Here is an 18,746-nt window from a genome sequence, read left to right as displayed (position 1 = left end):
GCCTCTGGTAACCATCCTTCTACTCTCTATGTCCAAGTTCAATTGCGTTCTTGAGTTGAACCGTTTTGATTTTCAGATCCCACAAATGAATGAGAACATGCAATGTTTGTCCTTCTGTGCCAGGCTTATTTCACTTAACACAATGATCTCCACTTCCATCCATGTTATTGCAAATGATAGGATCTCGTTCTTCTTACGCCTCAGTATTACTTCATTGTGTATATATAACACATTTTCTTTATTCATTCCTCTGTTGATGGACACTTAGGTTGCTTCTAAATCTTGGTTATTATGAATAGCGCTGCAATAAACATGGTAGGTCAGGTATCTCTTCAATATACTAATTTCCTTTGTTTTAGCTGTGAGATCACTGGATCATATGATAGCTCTATTTTTACTTTTTTGAGGAACCTGTAAACTGTTCTCCAGGGTGGTTGTACTAATTTACATTCCCACCAACAGTGTACAAGCGTTCCCTTTTCTGCGCTTCCTCGCCAGCATTTGTTATTGCCTGTATTTTGGATGAAAGCCATTTTAACTGGGGTGAGATGATACTTCATTGTAGTTTTGATTGGCATGTCACTGATGATCAGTGATGCTGAGCACCTTTTCATAGGCTTGTTCGTCATTTGTATGTCTTCTTTTGAGAAATATCTATTCAAATCTTTTGCCCATGTTTTGATTGGATGATTAGATTTTTTTCTTAGAGTTGTTTGAGCTCCTTACATACTCTGGTTATTAATCCTTTGTCAGATAGGTAGTTTATAAATATTTTCTCCCATTCTGCAGGTTGTCTCTTCACTTTGTTGATTGTTTCCTTTCCTGTGCAGAAGCTGTTTAACTTGATCTGATCCCATTTGTCTATTTTTGCTTTGGTGCCTGTCCTTGCGGGGTATTACTCCCAGCCCAACATCCTGGAGATGTTCCTCAATGTTTTCTTGCCATAGTTTCATAGTTTTGAGGCCTTAGATTTACGTCTCCTTAATGATTTTTAAGAGCTTCTTTTCATTAAGGCCATTGGCCCTTTGTTGCTGGAAGTGTTTCAAACAAAATATTTTTTCCTTTACTTTTTTACTTTTTTACTTTTTTACTTTGCTTTACAGTATTTACGGTTTTTTTCCCCCTTTTTGGAGTTAATGTCTTATTTGTGGTGATAGTATCATGGGTGTATGCATATGTACAAACTCATTGAAATGTATGTATTAAATTGATAAATATTAATAAAGCTTACATTTTTGTTAATTTCATTGAGAAATTAAATCTGTCAAATTATTAACTAGTATTTATTTTCTTAAAAATAACATAAAATGATAGAAATAGACAATTACCATCTGGTAAACATCACAGCAACAATTACTTTAGTCGAGAATCATCAATGGATGCTAAGCTTAGTGGATCAAAGTGTGATGAGAAACAGGATAATTATATAATATTAAAGTATTGCCACCACATGATACTTATTTATTACAAAAGAAAAATAGCAAATTTACACAGGAGAAACTTGAGAGATACTACTTTAACCAAGTGATTAAAGTTAACACAGTAATGGACAGACCAACATTAAATCCCTCCTAATGTGATACACTGAGAAGTACATCACATTACTTTTGTAGTATTCTTAAAAAAATGCAAAACTTGAATTAATTTAATTCTCAACTTGAGAGACTCTGCAAAAGTTGAAGTTGACATAAGACAAAGAAAAACTGAGCAACTATACCAGGGGAAAGGAGACTAAAGATACATGGCAATTTTATGAAAGCTGATCCTGGGTTAAGGGTACTGATCATGTATTATTTCCTGGATCTCAAACAGCAAACAACATAGAAGCAAGCACTAAGTAAAATGATTATTTGGTAAATACTTATTAGCTGATTAATTACTAAAGAATCTAGATGTGTAGGGTCTTTTACTTCATCAGCTCACCTCTTCCTTAGGAATATTTGTTCAAAACCACCCACAGAATACAGGTGTGCAATTAGGTGTGCCAGATGAGTTCTGTCCTTCATCAGATAATTTATAGCAAAACTGACTAGCTTTGAAGGAGCCAGACTCTGCCAAGTGAAGATGTTTCATGATCTCAGCAATCACTCCAATTATTTGTTCTTGACCCTGAAGAACTAGAGAGCAAGGCCTCTTTGCAGACATGTCTTCAGCCACACCTTCAGAGAGTCTATATGGAGAATGTGTATCTTGTTTACTTCTGCTTTTGGGAAATGTCACTGGAAAGATCGCAAGTTAAACTTCCCACTGTATTTTGTCTATTTTCAAAAATATACCTGTAGACTTTCAGCTTCTGAAATGGGAAGCTCACATAAAAATAGGATTTCAGAGTCTCTGAGCTTACCCTGGCTCAGAAGGCTAATCATAAAAAAAAAAAAAGCCAGGATTTTTGCAAAAATTGACAAATAATGCAAATCTACACATCCATGAAGCCTAGAAAATCCAAGAAATATATATGAAATCTAAAAAGGATATATAAAAATCTATACCAAGATACATCACACCAAGGCTACAGAATGTCAAGATAAAAGAGAGAAATCTGAAAAACATCTAGCCAAAACCACTGTCCTCCAGAAATGCTTCAATGGCAGCTTAGATAAGTTAGTTTCTAGAGTATGAGCCAAGCTACTTTATCTTACAAAAATACTACCATCTCTTAAATTAATAGTTTTGGTTTTCTTTAATAATTATAAGAAACTGATATAAAGTGTTAATTAATAGATAGATGCAGTAAAATGCTTCAGCAAACAGTAAAATTTTGTTTTACTTTTAGTTTTATTTTCCAGAGAAGTTAGATTTTGAGAGCACCCATCACTTAATAAACCAAATCAAGAGAAAGAAGGCACTGAAAAAAAAAATGTAAACTTTGATTGACTCTCCGCTTTTGTGTAGAAAACATGATTGATGGGCCGGGCGCGGTGGCTCACGCCTGTAATCCCAGCACTTTGGGAGGCCGAGGCGGGTGGATCACGAAGTCAAGAGATCGAGACCATCCTGGTCAACATGGTGAAACCCCGTCTCTACTAAAAATACAAAAAATTAGCTGGGCATGGTGGTGCGTGCCTGTAATCCCAGCTGCTCAGGAGGCTGAGGCAGGAGAATTGCCTGAACCCAGGAGGCGGAGGTTGCGGTGAGCCGAGATCGTGCCATTGCACTCCAGCCTGGGTAACAAGAGCAAAACTCCGTCTCAAAAAAAAAAAAAAGAAAACATGATTGATTTTCTTCAGGTTATTTTTTCCATTTTTCCGAGTGTGTAGTCCATTACTCATCAAATTTGGTTTCAGAAAGAATCTGAAAATTCCTTTAATCTTTTAAAAGCTAAAGATTGACTCTTGTTTACAAGCATGAAGTAGTCTTGCAGGTTTAGGTGACATCAGCATGTGGGAGGAATGTTTGAAGAATCCAGCATTATCCAAGAAACATGGAGGATCCAAGAAATGTGGATTTCATTCTCAGTTCTAGACTCAAGTAGCTACAAAACTTGGAGATGCCACTGTACCTCAGGGGCCACAGTTATTTCGTATTCTATAATTCTATGCTCCAGGCCACACTGACCTTGGGGTAAATCTAGATCTCAATAATGGACATACACAGTAGTTCCCTGGCTGTAATTCTCACCCAGTTTTGTGGAATGTTAAGTCTTTGAATTATTTCTAGGAATACGGAGAGGCAATCCATATGTACTCCTGAACCTACTGGTTTTAATTCCCTTTTATTTACACGTTCGGTCTTCTTAATTATTTTTAGACCCTCTTTAGAGGTCTGTAGCTGAAGCCTCCAAAACAAAACTTAAATATCTTTCCCTTGACTTCAACGCTATAGTCCAGGGACTGGTTTGGACATTGGGTGACATCTCTGGAGAACTCAGGGCACCAAAGTGGGTGTAGCTCCCTCTTTGGGTTCCTCTCTGCCACTTGGTCCCAGAACAGTGCTGCCTTGAGCTCCCTATGCTCATAGAGAGAACACTAGCACTGCTCTTTAACAGCTTGTTGCCTACAGCCTCCACATTCGTAAGAGTGCCGCCTCAAGTCTGGAAGGTAAAGAGAAAAAAAAGGAAGGAAAGAGAAGGTATCTACTAAAATGTAGTTGTAAAGCAACACGAGCTAGACGCTTCTTCTTATGCACCTTCTTTTTTTGGTGACTCACTCTGCTTAGGCTACTAATATGCCTTAAGAGGTTAAGAAAGCTCCTACTCAAAGAAATGACTAGGTAACTGACCCAGAGATCATTCACTTTGAACTTTTCCATAAAACTCTAGGGTTTAGCGTTCCAGGACCAGGTACAACCTTCCTACATTGGATTTAAGGGGTCTAGGCCATGTACCAAACAAAATGATTCCCCGAAGTCACCCAACTCAAGATTTAGTTCTTCAGATTTTGTGTACATTCTGGTCTTTGCTAAAAGTGCTAAGAATCCTGGGCGTTATCTGGAAAGAATTCTCAACTGTTAGCCAGCTGTTGAAAAGACAATGCAGAAATGGGCTGCAGTTTGGAGCATCAGAAAGAAAAACAAATAGAGGGTAAGAGAGTGTCATTTTTTTGGCCCCTTTCAGCATGTAACTCTTTAATTTGTACTCTCTTTATCATTTCAGTGATATTAATTAGGGCTGCTAGAGGTCCAGTTACGTCCCTCCAAAGATATGTTGATGTCCTAACTTTCAGTATTTCAGAATGTGGCTCTATTTGGAAACAGGGTCATTGCAGATGTGAATGTGATGCCATACTAGAGTGGGGTGGGCCCTTAACCCAATATGAGTGGTATCCCCGTAAGAAGACAGCATGTGACAACACACAGACACAGGGAGAGTGCCAAGTGAAGACAGAGGATTGGAGGGCTGCTTCTATGAGTCAAGAAATGCCAAAGATTGCCAGAAAAACCTCCAGAAGCGAGGAAGAGGCAGGAAGTGTTCCCCTGCAGGTCTCAGAGGGAGCACGGCTCTGCTGACACCTGGATTTCAGACTTCTATCCTCTAAACTATGGACAAAAAAAATTCTGTTGTGTTTTTTTAAGCACTCACTTTGTACTTACAAAGTACTTGTACTTTGCCACAGCAGCCATAGGAGACTAATACAAGGGCCTATTATGTGTCAAATCTTATTCCAGCAGCATTGGATTAAGGTCAAATAAGATGTGGTCTCATTCCCAGGAAAATGCTGGGTAGGGTTTTTCTTCCAATGTTTGATTCAGAGGTCTGCAGCGTTAGAAGGGCTTTTAAAACCTCAATATACATACTCTAAGATTAATGAAAGAACTGAGCTGAAAAAAGTGGATCTTTGATAGACTGATATACGTGAGATGCCCCCTATTTTCTTCCTTTAGGAGTCTTGAGATGATAGCTTTGGAGATTGAAAAAATAGCTTGTGTTAATAATAAAAAGGAAGCAGCAATCACTAGAAGTCAGCATGAGTTCACCAGGAACTGGACCTGTCAAGGTCAGCTCATCAACTTTGACAGAGAAGTCAGACTGGCAGAAGATAAAGGTAGTAAAGTGTGGTGAGATTTTATTGAGAAACCTGGTAAAATTTTCTTATGATATCCTAGTGAACAGGATGGAGTGGTTGAGCTGGAAATTAGGGATCAGTTTTACCTCGACTGATGATTAATTAATGGAGCTATGTCAATCTAGGTTAAGGTTTCCAGTGGAATGTCACAGAGTGTTTATAAAAGTGCTGCCTTGTTCAACATTTTTATCGGTGACTTGGAAAAGTCAGGTGTTATCAAATGTGTGTCTGATAGACCAGATGACTCTGCCTGTATTTGGATATGTGAACTCGGTTCTGGATGCCCTATTTAGGAAAGGCAGAGGGAAGCAAGATATTTTGAAGAGAGTGACCAAGTTGGTGACCTGAAGGAAAGTGGCAACTATGTAACACAAGAAACTGGCGAGGTATTTGGAGATATTCAACCTAAACAATAGAAATCCAAAAAAGACATGACAGCCAAAAGATAATGTGCTTCACTTGGATTAAAGGGTGGTGACAAATGGTTCAAATGACAGGAAGGCAATCTCAGTTTGGCATAGGAAGAACTTTTAGGATGTGAATTTTTCTAAGAAAAAATTCTAGCAATGAAATTTGAAGGCAAATCTCTATGGATTGATTTATAAATTTAGAATATAAGCCCAATGGTTAAGTGGATTCAGAATGCCTAAGACTGAATCCCTGCTCCTCTTCTACAACCTATGTTGGCAACCTCTCTGAGCTTCAGGTTCTTCATCAGTATAATGGCACCAATGATGAGACTTCATGTGAAATTGGTATAAATATTAAATAAGGTAATATGAAACAGAAGAGCATCTGACACATGATTAAAAACACAATGTTGGCTATGTTGATTTCTATACTTTGATTATGATATGATTCCAACAGTTATTTTTTTGTCTTCCATATTTCAAAAATGGTAACATCCCTGAGTTCTGAATCAAGTAATCTTTTAAAGTAAAAATCAAAAAAAGGAAGTTATATATTCTTTATGACAGCGTACCCTTAAAGTTTATGAAATGTGTCTTGTAGATTTACCATTTACCCTCATATGTGAAATCTTAGGATGTTAGGGCTGGAAGGGATGTGACAGACAGTCTTGCCAAGCCTGGCCCTTCTTCTATAAGGAGGTCTTCAGAGGTCTGGAGGAGGAAAGTGCCTTGCCCTGAGTTCCCTGAGCCAGAACAATGGTATGTCTTATGTAGTTGTGAAACTTGTCAGTTGTCTAAGGAAACATTAATGTCATCTGGCTGGTTTTTTGAAAAGGGTGTGAAGTAAGGACGTGAATAATTGTGACTTAATTAGAGACCTAGACTCAGAGGAATTGTGGTTACTCCACGTATGAAGAATTTGCAAGACTGTTGACTCTACCATTCTTTGTTTTAGTGGGTGGAGCCAGTTGCCTTCATTAGAATCAATATTGTTTATTCAACCCAAGTATAAATGGAAAGAAAAGATGTGCCCTCTGTCATTGAGGGTTGACTAACTGAAGAGTTCAAGTGCAGCAAAGAGAAGTGTCAGAGCATGAGTGCCAAGCCCAAAACCATAGGGATTATCGGAGCTCCTTTCTCAAAGGGACAGGTAAGTAAAAAGTCTTTCTTTGAATACCTGGAATTTTGTTGAAAATTTGGGACTTCAAAATTTGTGAGAGGTTATTGTCTGGTTAGTTAAGTTTTCTGATACAATCTGGCCTGGAAATGCATATTTTAGAGTCTCTCGCCATTTTCCCACATTATATAATTATAGTCACAAACCCACTTACTCTGTGGCTCCTGATCTCAGCCAAAGTCAAATTCATTTGAACCTACAGAATGTTTCCCCCTAGGTTTTAGGAGAAAATGCTTTTCTTTGAATTGAAATGGACTATTTCTGCATTGTAGCTAGGTGTTTAGGTTTAGTTGCTCTTGTTGCTTTTGATGTTACTGTGTGTATGTAGAGGAAGAGAGGATTTTAAGAAAATACAATTGTTTAGATATGTAATTAATACCTAGAAAAATTTAATAGATTGATGGTAACCTCCAGACTTCTTATAATTTGTATAACCTAAATATTATTGTTTCATGCAACTTTGTGAATAATTCATGTTATGTTAGGGTTTTAATGATTCTATGAAACTGCTCATTCATGGGCTAGGTAGAATCCTTTATGGACCTCTCTTGGAAGGGGAAAAAAGAACAGAAAAAGAAAGAAAATCCTACTGCAGGTTGGCAAGTCTAAAAGGATTTGAATGGATTTATGAAACTCCCAGACTTCCTCAGAGCCACCAGCTGTGAATCCACACATGCCAGCAACATTTGAATACCCTTTTTTTTTCTGCCTGGGCACACCTATTCTGGTAAAGAGAATGAGATGACAGAACACCATAGACTTCAACATGTATCTGTCCTTAAGAGGATAAAAAACAAAGAACAAAATCAAACAGGACAACGTGTGTGTTGAAACTCCGAAGGTTGATTTTCTCCAGGTTTCTCAGAATCTGGGCAGCATTTTGCTTCCTCTTGATCTGGACCCCTTGTTGTGTGCTCTGACTTTTTACTGCAAAACAAATTGAGAGAGGCCAGAGGTTAGAGACCCATGCTGCATTTGGACTGTCAGTAAATACTACTTTTCTTCCCCTGGAAATCCTCCAAAAGTCTTTCACAAACACATGGGTATTTTGCTGACACAGAAGTGTTCCTTTTAAAATCCACAATGTGCTCACCTATTCTGGAACAAGTTATAAAAAATATATAATTTTAAAAACTGACAAAAGGGAAGCAAGTCTCCTGTCTCCACCACCCTTCTCACATTAAAGCAGGGCCGTGATGATGGAGTTCATTGTCTCATGATTGTAAGGACTAAGAGAGAGAGATTTTTTTACACTAAGTCATAGAACAAAAAGGACAAAATGGCAAACATACAAGCATTTGTCCTCACCCAAAGGAGATACAGGTTTGACAAGCAGGCAAAAGGAAAGGATTAGAGGGCAGATGACTAAAATGTTGAGTCTGAGAAAGGGCTTCATTCCCTGTCACACCCCCTTGCAGGGCAGCGAGCAAACAATGAGGTAGGTATTACATTTACCTTACAATTGGGTTGAAAAAAGGCTCAGAGAGATTTGGTAATGTGCTCAAAGTCACACAGCCTTGATTGCATGATCCCAGACAGGATAGTCTGATTCCAATGCCTGTGCCCTTGATTTGCACTGATGTCCCTTCAGGTGATTCAACTCTGAAGGGGACTTTATACTTGTGGCCAGTTAGGGATTGGGCCCAGCTTAGAAAGTCAGTGGAGCTGACAAAGTAATTTCCAAAGTGGGCAGATACAGCAAGCAAAAGGAAAGACCAATCATGAGAAGCCATTTGAATAAAACAAATAAAAAAGAATGCTAGAAAATTTAGTAACTGTGTTATAGCAAATACAATGTCAACTAAGGGGTCTATGACATTTATTCTAAAGTCTGAAAGGGAGAAAGAGAAAAAAGTCAAGGAGTTTGACCAAGCTGAGGATTACAGAGCATCTACTACATGTCAGCTCTACACTACAAAATATAGTGCCCAAATGTAAACAGAGCTGGACTGAAATCTAACAACGGGGAAAATACAGACACAGACACAAAACTAAAGGCAAACCATGAACCAAGCAGTACCCTACTGGGGTTGAAAGAAGGAGAAATTATGTCTGCTTGATTGGGGAGAGGGAGGTGTATCAAGCAAAAAGGGAGTAAAGGAGCAAAATGTGTCAGACAGAGGATGGGGTGGGTCCCTTGCTGCCAGGGACAGGAATTTGACACCAAGGATTTGCCTGGCACCCAGGGCAAGTCTTCTGGTCTTTTGAATGAGGAAGAAATATTTGCTTACTTTGATGCCGCAGTCCCAATCCTAAAGATTGGATTCTCTTAGCACACTGTCTCAGCACAACGTGTCTGTTAGCACACTGTCTCATCTGACAACATGCAATAATTTTCTGCATCCGAAAGCCCTGTTGGAAATTAGAATCAGAAAGGTAAAGAAAAGAACTGTGTCTTTAGACCTCTAGTTGGTCAGGGGGCTGAGGAAGACTTGTCCCTTTGAGGAAGAGTGTTAGCTTCCCTAGTATCAAAGCAGCAAGGGTAGAACTTCCCGTCTACTGTTTGAGCAGGCCACACTTGAAATCACTGGGTTGGTCTTTGTTTGTGGTTTTCATCTCCCAGGTGATAATTTTGCCTGTTGCCTGCTTTCTCCTCAAGAGCTCTGGCTCGCTGCTGTGAGGACAAGCACGTAGGTCTCTTTCATGCCACAGTCTTTTGATACTTTTGCCCAAATTGTTCCCTTGGTTTGCAGAGTTTTTCCATCACTCTGTATTGTTTTCTTGAGTACCTACTCATGTTGCAAGACTCAGCATAAACATTTATTTCTTGTAGCCTTTACTGACATGCTCTATCCCCGATAGTCTTAAAGGCATCCTGTTTTTGTTACTATGACATTTTATATCTTGATTGAAGCAGCTGTGTATTATAATTAGGGTTAAACGCTCATATCTCCTATCAGCTTATGAGGGACTCAAAAGACAAAAGCCTTTTCATTATTGGATCTCATCTATCAGACTGCTTTTGCACAAACTGTGTGTTCACTCTGTTGATAACATGGTTTGATGGGAAGAGGGGATGCAGGTTTTGGAATCCAAAGACCTGAATATGAACATAGGCTCTGCCACTTATTAGCTGTGTGCCTGTCTGAAACTCATACAACCTTTGTGATTCTAAATCTTTCTATTTGGCATAAGAGTCGTTCAGTCTACCTTGCTGTGAAGATTAAATGAGATAATGTAAATTCCTGGCTCTGTAGGAGCTCAAAAAATGATAGCTACAGTTCAACTGATTAAATAATGAAAAGGGTTCTTACTGTGAGCATCTGTTGGTGATGATAATGTCTGAAGTACTTTATTTTTTAATTGTTCAGCCACGAGGAGGGGTGGAAGAAGGCCCTGCAGTATTGAGAAAGGCTGGTCTGCTTGAGAAACTTAAAGAACAAGGTAATTTTAAAGTTAAAAGATGGTCAGCCTGATTTCCTCCCCACCCTGAAGGAAGGAGCAGGCCCCTGTGAATGTGGAGTGTGTCTGGAATATTTATGCAGAATTGCGGTACTGGCTATAACCTTAGAAGCACATCCTACAAAAGCAGCATGGTGTGGGAGAATGCTCAGGAAGCATCGCTGGATGTACATCATTTCTCAGATATTTTCTTTCCAGCCAAACTGTGGTATAAGGGAATTTGCATGTGCAAGAACTGGGGTTGGGGTGGATGGTAGGGGAGCGGGTGGAAGAGCAAATGGAAGGCAAGGGGCAGCAGGAAGTATGCTACCAGCAACAGGAGCCCTATTTGTGAAATGAAATAAAATAAAACAGTAATAATGATGATAACAGCACCTAGTGTTTGCACAGTGTGTATATATACATACATATACATAAGCATGCAAATGCAATATTATGTCTATTTTTAAAGTATGGGCTCAATTCTCTGCTACCTTTATAAACAAGATGCCGATAAAGTATTGGTTAGGATGTGGAGCAACTAGAACTCTCATATATTTCTGATAGGAATCCAAATGATACCGCCACCTTGAAAACAGGTGGGCAGTTTCTTAAGTAAACATATATTTACGTTTTGACCCAGCAGTTGTAGGTGGAGAGAAGTATAATTACAAACATTCAAGTACAAGTCTTTGTGTGGATATGTTTCCATTTCTCTTGGGTAAGAGATTTGTACTTGAAAGTTTGAGGGCCGCAATATTTATAATAACCAAAAGATGGAAACAGCAAAATGCTTGTCAACTGGTAAATGGTTAAACAAAAAGTGTCACGTCCGTGCAACGAGATAGTACTCAACAACGAAAAGGAATGGGCTGGGCGCCGTGGCTCACGCCTGTAATCCCAGCACTATGGGAGGTCGAGGTGGGTGGATCATGAGGTCAGGAATTCAAGACCAGCCTGGCCAAGATGGTGAAACCCCGTCTCTACTGAAAATACAAAAATTAGCCGGGCGTGGTAGTGGGTGCTTGTAGTCCCAGCTACTCAGGAGGCTGAGGCAGAGAATTGCTTGAACCCAGGAGGCAGAGGTTGCAGTGAGCCGAGATTACATCACTGCACTTCAGCCTGGGCGACAGAGTGAGACTCTGTCTCTAAATAAATAAATAAAAATAAATAAATAGAAAGGAATGGACTGCAGACACAGGCAAGAACATGGTGGGTCTCAAAAACAGCATGCTAAGACGTGAAAGACTACACACTGCGTGATTCTATTGATATGAAATTCTAGAAAGACAAAGGCATACCAAAAGAAAGCAGTTCCACAGTTCCTGGGGTTGGGGGCAGGAATTACCTCTAAAGGGGCAGGATGGAATCTGGGGGAGAATGGAAGTGTTTTAAATCTTGATTGTGGTGGTGGTTGCAAGACTAGATTTGTTCAAACTCATTGATCTGCACACTTAAAATGAGTGGGTTTCAATGAAGGAGAATTATACCTTGTAAATCTTAAAAAAAAGAAAAAAAAAAGACAAAAATACAGACATGCAGTAGAGAACAGAATGCTTGGATAAATGGACTTGTCCCTTAACTAACAAGCATAATTTGCTCACGTGCTATATCAGGTGAAAGTTCTCAGAGGCATTACTGAATCAGATTCTCACCGACATGTAACAAATGCTATATATGATGGCCAGTTGGTTCAGAACAGTGAACTGATCCCATATCACAGTTATACACGAAACTCTCTCAAGGCCTTTTAGGATGCACACCAAGTCCTTAGGAATTTGGGGTTACCTGTAATTTTTCCTTACCAAAAAGAATAACAAAAATCTTTATTTCCTGAGCTCCCAAAGTGCTAGGCTCAGTGCTAAGCACATATTCACATATTCTTATTGAATTCTGATGATACCACTATGAGGCAGGTTCAATGGATATTGTGTGTGTGTGTGTGTGTGTGTGTGTGTGTGTCCCAGATGAAAATACATCAGTGCTTTCTAAATTTTCTGAGAATATATATATCTATTAATATATTTAATTGTTATCAAAATGAAGCATGCTTACTACGGAAAGGTAAAAAGCACATAAGCAGAGAGGGGAGGCAGACAGAGAAAAAGACAGTGATATTCCCTATTAAGCCCAAACCAGAAACCATCACTGTTATATTTTAGTATCTAGTCTAACTGAATAGATTCAAGCCTAGTATACAGCACGCACCAGTGTGTGGTACTGGTAACATGATGTCAAACAGAAGCGGATCGGGGTTCCACCTTCCCTGTGTTTATAGACCTTTCAGGTTTTTCCTTTGCTTCTACTTGTGAATATATGCCTATTTCATACAATTGTGATCATCCTACACAGACTGATTTGTATCCTACTTTTTTATTTACTAACTCAAAACTTTTAATTTTAGAGTGTGATGTGAAGGATTATGGGGACCTGCACTTTGCTGACATCCCTAATGACAGTCCCTTTCAAATCGTGAAGAATCCAAGGTCTGTGGGAAAAGCGAACGAGCAGCTGGCTGGCAAGGTGGAAGAAGTCAAGAAGAACGGAAGAGTCAGCTTGGTGCTGGGCGGAGACCACAGGTCTTGTTGAATAATTGTGTCTATGGGAGTCTGGTACAAAGGCGGTGTAACCAAGGCCAGAAGAAAAGAGAAAATACACAGAAAAGCATTGACCTACATTTTATAGCAAACTTTCTGCCTTTAAAAAAATTTGATAGGTTACTGCTTTATTACAGAAACAGACTTAGCTCTATTTGAAGTCTTACAATAGCTGTATTTTGACCTAGTACAGCAGAAAACATATGAAATATGAGTGGATTTGATCTAAATATTCATCACAAGCTTACATTTCTAAATAAGTAAGTGAGGCAATTCATAGCTTATTGTTCTTAATTGCCAATAATATGTACAACTCATATAGGTCAACAATTTCAAAGTATGTGTTTTTTATTATAAAAGTAATGATTATAACATTTTTGAAAGAACCAGACACATACACAAGAAAAAAAAAATGTAACTGTAATTCTCTAATGACCATTTCAACCAGAATTGAAAATCCGGCACATTTCTTTCGTGGTATCTTGTTTTCCTTGTACATGATGACTAACAATTTTGTGTATGTGCATGTGTGTGTGTGCGTTTGTGTGAGAGAGGGATACTCTATGTTGTGTTCTCACTCTACAGTGCAAATTTCCTTGTTACTTCATGTAATATGCATAAGCATCAGTTTTTTATCTGCTGCATGATTTTTCATCAAGGGGCTACATGGCTATATACGTACATATTGTCAGATATTCAGGTTACATTAAAATTTTCACCATTACAAATAATGTGGCAAAGACCATTTTTGTGCATGAGCCTTTTAAAATATTTACTCTCAAGGTCTAGGATAATTTTACCAGAGAAACCTGATTAGATCTAAAAGCAAAAACGCTTCTATGGCTCTTGAGGTGAGCAGTCAGTGACTTCAGGCCTCTTCAGCTTCGTCTTCTGAAGCCAAACTGTTACCAAGGCCTCTGTATCAAAACTGCAGTTGGGAACTGAGGCTCGTTTTCTTTTTTTAAGTGGAGAAATTGTAAGTGAAAATTTTATGAATGGCACATGGCAAAAGACAAGAAACCTGAAGGGAAAACAAATGTCACACTGGGTAATCCATACCTTACATTAAGGCATGATTGCTTCCACTTCGAGAGTCTAAAAGTTCATGATTCTCTGAATGATACTTACACATTTGCAAATGGGAGAATACAGGCATTGTATAAGTATTAGCTTGGTGCAAAAGTAACTGCAGTTTTTAAATGGCAAAACCATAATACTTTTGCACCAACCTAATATATCCTAACTTTTAACTTCTGTGCCAGATATCATTTACCTCTTCCATCCCAGCAAAATGTCTGGCGCTTGAAGTATTTGGGATGTACTTTGTTCCTGGTTGAGTGGGGAACTAGAATGAGTGAACACATGCCACACTCTAGCTAAAGAACTTCTGAATAAGAACATGTAAGAACTTCTGAGTGATGCCCCCAAATTATAAAAAAGCTGGATTTTAAGAAAAACTGAAGGACTTTGTCATAATTTACTTGTCATAATTTACATAAAATTAAGTATTTACCAAGAGACATGAGTGTACAGAACATGATCCAAATTTAACTCTGAGACTTGAACAGTGTCTTATGCTAAGGAATTTCTTGTGTGGCTAGTATTTTTATACTCATTTATTTTTTGGCTAAGCTCTAATCTGTGGTTTTATGACAAGGTGGATTTTGGGGAAAAAAATCACAATTGTTTTTGGTAATGCAATTGATGTAACTATAACTAGTTAGTAAGCATTAAGTGCAAGTTATGCTTTCTCTATTGTTATAACTAATTGGCATCTCTAATTTAGAACCTATCAGAAATATCAGACACTGAGGCTTAAAGGAAAACCAAGTGGGAGCATTAAGTGAGTGAATATGATGCATGTAGTGACACTGCAAACCTGATGTTCACATGAATTTTTTCCCAAGTTTGGCAATTGGAAGCATCTCTGGCCATGCCAGGGTCCACCCTGATCTAGGAGTCATCTGGGTGGATGCTCATACTGATATCAACACTCCACAGACAACCACAACTGGCAACTTGCATGGACAACCTGTATCTTTCCTCCTGAAGGAACTAAAAGGAAAGGTAAAGGACTGGTTGGTATTTTAGTGCCAAAGAACACTTTTTAGTAGACATTCAGGAGGTGGAAGGGAAATAAGAAATCCCACGCTATCTTATTCTTGGTGTAATCTCAAGTCATTTTCTCTGTAGCCAATAAGCAAAGGGTTGGTTGATAAAAGGCAGTAAGGCTCTCTGTCTCTGCTTTGCAAACTGATTTAATATATATTTTCTCTGCTAATTTTTAAACTACACTTTTAGTAGTTGAGGCAGAGAGTAATCATTTATAAACAGATCAGCAGAGGTTCAGAGGTTAACCAACTTGCCCGGGATATATGCCAATCCTATAGTAAATCAAGGGCCAGCCCCAGGTCTCCTAAATCCTTCCTCTTTCCACTACATGCCACATAGCCCTGCATTCTTACCAAGTAGTCCTTCTACATCACAGAGCCTTTTCAAAAAAGGAATTTTAAAATTACAAATACAATGGTTTATGAATTAATATCTTTACTGGGAAAAGCACCTATCTAAATCATAAGAGAAAGAACTATCTCCTTGCTCCCTAGAAACTTCTAAAAGATGTAAAATAAAATGACAGATTAAAATTTAATATTATAGCTCATAACTTTTGTTGATGTGCCATAGTACATCAATAAAAAGTTTTTATTGATATAATATTCGGGCTTTATAATTATATAAGTGGTTAAAAGCTCCTTATGTTAAATGCTCAGAAGTAATATCTTTTGAACTAATGACCAAGGGATAGGTTTATAAACTTGCAAAATATCTACCTAGCGCAGGGGAAAAACTAAATGTGGCTCCGGGACAAGGCAGATATTATCATGTTATGATGTGAAGAATAACCAAAGGACAGGTCAAAAATTTCCCTTAGCTGCCCTAGGCCATCCTCTGCATTAAGGACTTACTGAGAAAGGGAAGTAAAGAAGAAACCTACCAAAGTCATGGGAGCACATTCATTTCTTTACAGAGGAGCCCTGGGAAAGAAGGGCAGAGCAGGAATGGGGCACAAAGTAGGTAAATGCCAAGTGGTTCAAGGCAAAGTCAAAGCACTCAAAAGGAAGCATGCCTCCCCTTCTTAATTTTGCATTATTTTTGCATGATTTCTCCTATATTTATATTCTAAATATAAGATGTGCAATCCAATAAGTGTCTTTAACTTTGAATGTAGGATTTGTTCAAGAGAATCATATATAACCAAGTGAAAACATTGCAATTTTAGATTCCTGATGTGCCAGGATTCTCCTGGGTGACTCCCTGCATATCTGCCAAGGATATTGTGTATATTGGCTTGAGAGACGTGGACCCTGGGGAACAGTAAGCCTATTCTTTGATGTGATTTGCCTTCATTTTTGTCCGTTTGTGTGCTAGATGTGCTTTACTGACCAAATCTATGAGAGAAAATTATTTTTCTACACATATGCCCAACACACATAAATTCATATATATGTACATATATACATATGTATCCAGGCAATTAAATCTCAATTGATTTGCTGTTAAAAATAAATACAAATATAACCATATTGGGCTATATATACAGTTTATAGAACCTAAATATTTTCTATATTTTACTACATTGTTCTTTCCTTTAAAAGGAGGCAGGCAAGCACCATCAGCCTTATTAATTATAACTATCTTCTCTTTTATAGCTACATTTTGAAAACTCTAGGCATTAAATACTTTTCAATGACTGAAGTGGACAGACTGGGAATTGGCAAGGTGATGGAAGAAACGCTTAGCTATCTACTAGGAAGGTATGATTCTTTTGTGTGTGCACACATGTGTGTAACGTAAAAGGTTGCTGCTGACATTAACCAATGTAAATTATTAATAAAGTCTTTACATGAAATAACGAGTTGCTACTTTTTATAAAGCAACGTAACAGATATATTTATCTATGGAATGTGAAGCTGTCAACTTTAAACTGAAATCCTTTCCCACTTTTTAAAAGAAAGAAAAGGCCAATTCATCTGAGTTTTGATGTTGACGGACTGGACCCATCTTTCACACCAGCCACTGGCACACCAGTCGTGGGAGGTCTGTCATACAGAGAAGGTCTCTACATCACAGAAGAAGTCTACAAAACAGGTAGGTAACAATCTGAGGGAATAGAGAAGCAAGTGTACACTTGACTAATGTATATTTATACCTCTTGACCTGAAAACCAAGTCCCAGTTCACATTTCTAGAATGTCCACCAATCACGTGATGCAATAGCTAAAGTGTTTTCTCTTGGTTGCTACCATTTTCTGTTAGCAGATAATCTTTCAAGTCTGTCTGTACAAATTTCAAAATCTAAACTATTTTATAAATTACATTATTACAATTTGTTGTTGCAGGGCTACTCTCAGGATTAGATATAATGGAAGTGAACCCATCCCTGGGGAAGACACCAGAAGAAGTAATTCGAACAGTGAACACAGCAGTAGCAATAACCTTGGCTTGTTTTGGAGTTGCTCGTGAGGGTAATCACAAGCCTATTGATTACCTTAAGCCACCTAAGTAAATGTAGAAACAGCCAATACAAATCTCATAGCTAATGGCATAATTAGCAAATCTAATAACTTAAGCATACAGTTATCCTTCTAAAGATTTGTTCTTTCAGAAAAATATTTTTCCAATTAGCATAAACTCTACAAATTCCCTCTTGGTGTAAAACTCAAGATGTGGAAATTATTTTCTGGAATTTAAAAGCCTATATTTTCTAACTTGGCAAAAGGCTTATCCTTAGAAAGAGAAGCATGCATTGATTTACAATTAAAAAATTGCTGGCATTAAAAATAAGCACACTTAACAAAAGCCCCCATACACAGAGCGGGACTCCTGGAATCAGGAGACAAAGCTACCCCATCTGGAATGGTACTGTGTCCATGTCATTCAAAAGACGTGATTTTTTTTATAATAAACTCTTTATAACAAGATTGCACTGTCTATGTATTTCTGAATACATGCAACACACACACACATACACTAGCTGGGCGTTGTGGTGAGCACCTATAGTCCCAGCTACTCAGCAGGCTAAGGTGGGAGGACTACTTGAGCCCAGGAGACAGAATCTGCAGTAAGATGAGATCACACCACTGCACTCCAGCCTGGGCAAGAGTGAGACTTTGGGAAACAAAGAAAAGATGCTTCCAAAAATCTATTCAGGAGCCAGATAAAACATATTGCTAGTTTGTTTTTAAGAATGACTAATTCGGCTGAGGATGTCATCTAAAATTACCTGTGGCTTCCAATGTTTCACCCTTCACTCACCCTGCAATTACACCACCATCAGCTATATCCTAAAAACTCATCTTGGCTCTGGAATGTAGTAAGGAAAAATGGAAAAAACAAACCAGAGTTAACTGCAATCAAAACAAGGGAAGCGAAGTTTTTCTCTTCCCAGTAATTTTTGCAAAAACCCCAGGCGGTTCTGTAAATAAGGTAGGCTCCGTGAATGGATTTCTTCGGTTTTTAACAACTATGTGATAAACAGCCCCTACAATCTGATTTTTCAAATGTAACACAGAATTTAAAAACTGTTACCTCTAACTACTGGGCCTTTGAAAGGTAAACATTTCATTGAATTACTTCTAGATGGGAACAGTTATAAAGGATCTCACTCTAGGATGTATTGT

At 38.3% G+C, this 18,746-nt stretch overlaps 1 protein-coding gene and 1 long non-coding RNA gene across 2 annotated transcripts; one reads left to right on the top strand and one right to left on the bottom strand.

Annotated features, from left to right (window-relative positions):
- The first annotated feature begins 6,864 nt into the window (after positions 1-6,864).
- Positions 6,865-18,047, top strand: ARG1 (arginase 1). The gene is made up of 8 exons (XM_017533244.1): positions 6,865-7,061; positions 10,400-10,472; positions 12,874-13,048; positions 14,974-15,133; positions 16,347-16,441; positions 16,777-16,881; positions 17,079-17,215; positions 17,466-18,047. The coding sequence occupies exons 1-8, from the start codon at positions 7,005-7,007 to the stop codon at positions 17,630-17,632; spliced, it is 969 nt and encodes a 322-aa protein (XP_017388733.1). The 5' UTR covers positions 6,865-7,004; the 3' UTR covers positions 17,633-18,047.
- LOC119471994 lies at positions 7,688-8,562 on the bottom strand. The gene is made up of 2 exons (XR_005201092.1): positions 8,397-8,562; positions 7,688-8,015 (listed from the first exon to the last, which is right to left on the bottom strand). It is a non-coding gene; the product is annotated as an uncharacterized LOC119471994 (long non-coding RNA).
- Positions 18,048-18,746: the final 699 nt, after the last annotated feature.

The sequence above is a fragment of the Cebus imitator genome, unplaced genomic scaffold (assembly GCF_001604975.1).
Source record: "Cebus imitator isolate Cc_AM_T3 unplaced genomic scaffold, Cebus_imitator-1.0 Scaffold81, whole genome shotgun sequence".
Lineage (NCBI taxonomy): Eukaryota > Metazoa > Chordata > Mammalia > Primates > Cebidae > Cebus > Cebus imitator.
Note: the sequence above shows the minus strand (reverse complement) of the source record. Positions and strands in the feature narration are given on the sequence as shown.

Bases quoted from the DNA above. Each gene is read 5' to 3' on its own strand.
- ARG1 (XM_017533244.1), top strand. From the start codon at position 7,005: ATGAGTGCCAAGCCCAAAACCATAGGGATTATCGGAGCTCCTTTCTCA. The intron at 10,473-12,873 runs GTAATTTTAAAG...TTTTAATTTTAG, and splicing joins TGAGAAACTTAAAGAACAAG to AGTGTGATGTGAAGGATTAT. The intron at 15,134-16,346 runs GTAAAGGACTGG...TTGCAATTTTAG, and splicing joins TGAAGGAACTAAAAGGAAAG to ATTCCTGATGTGCCAGGATT.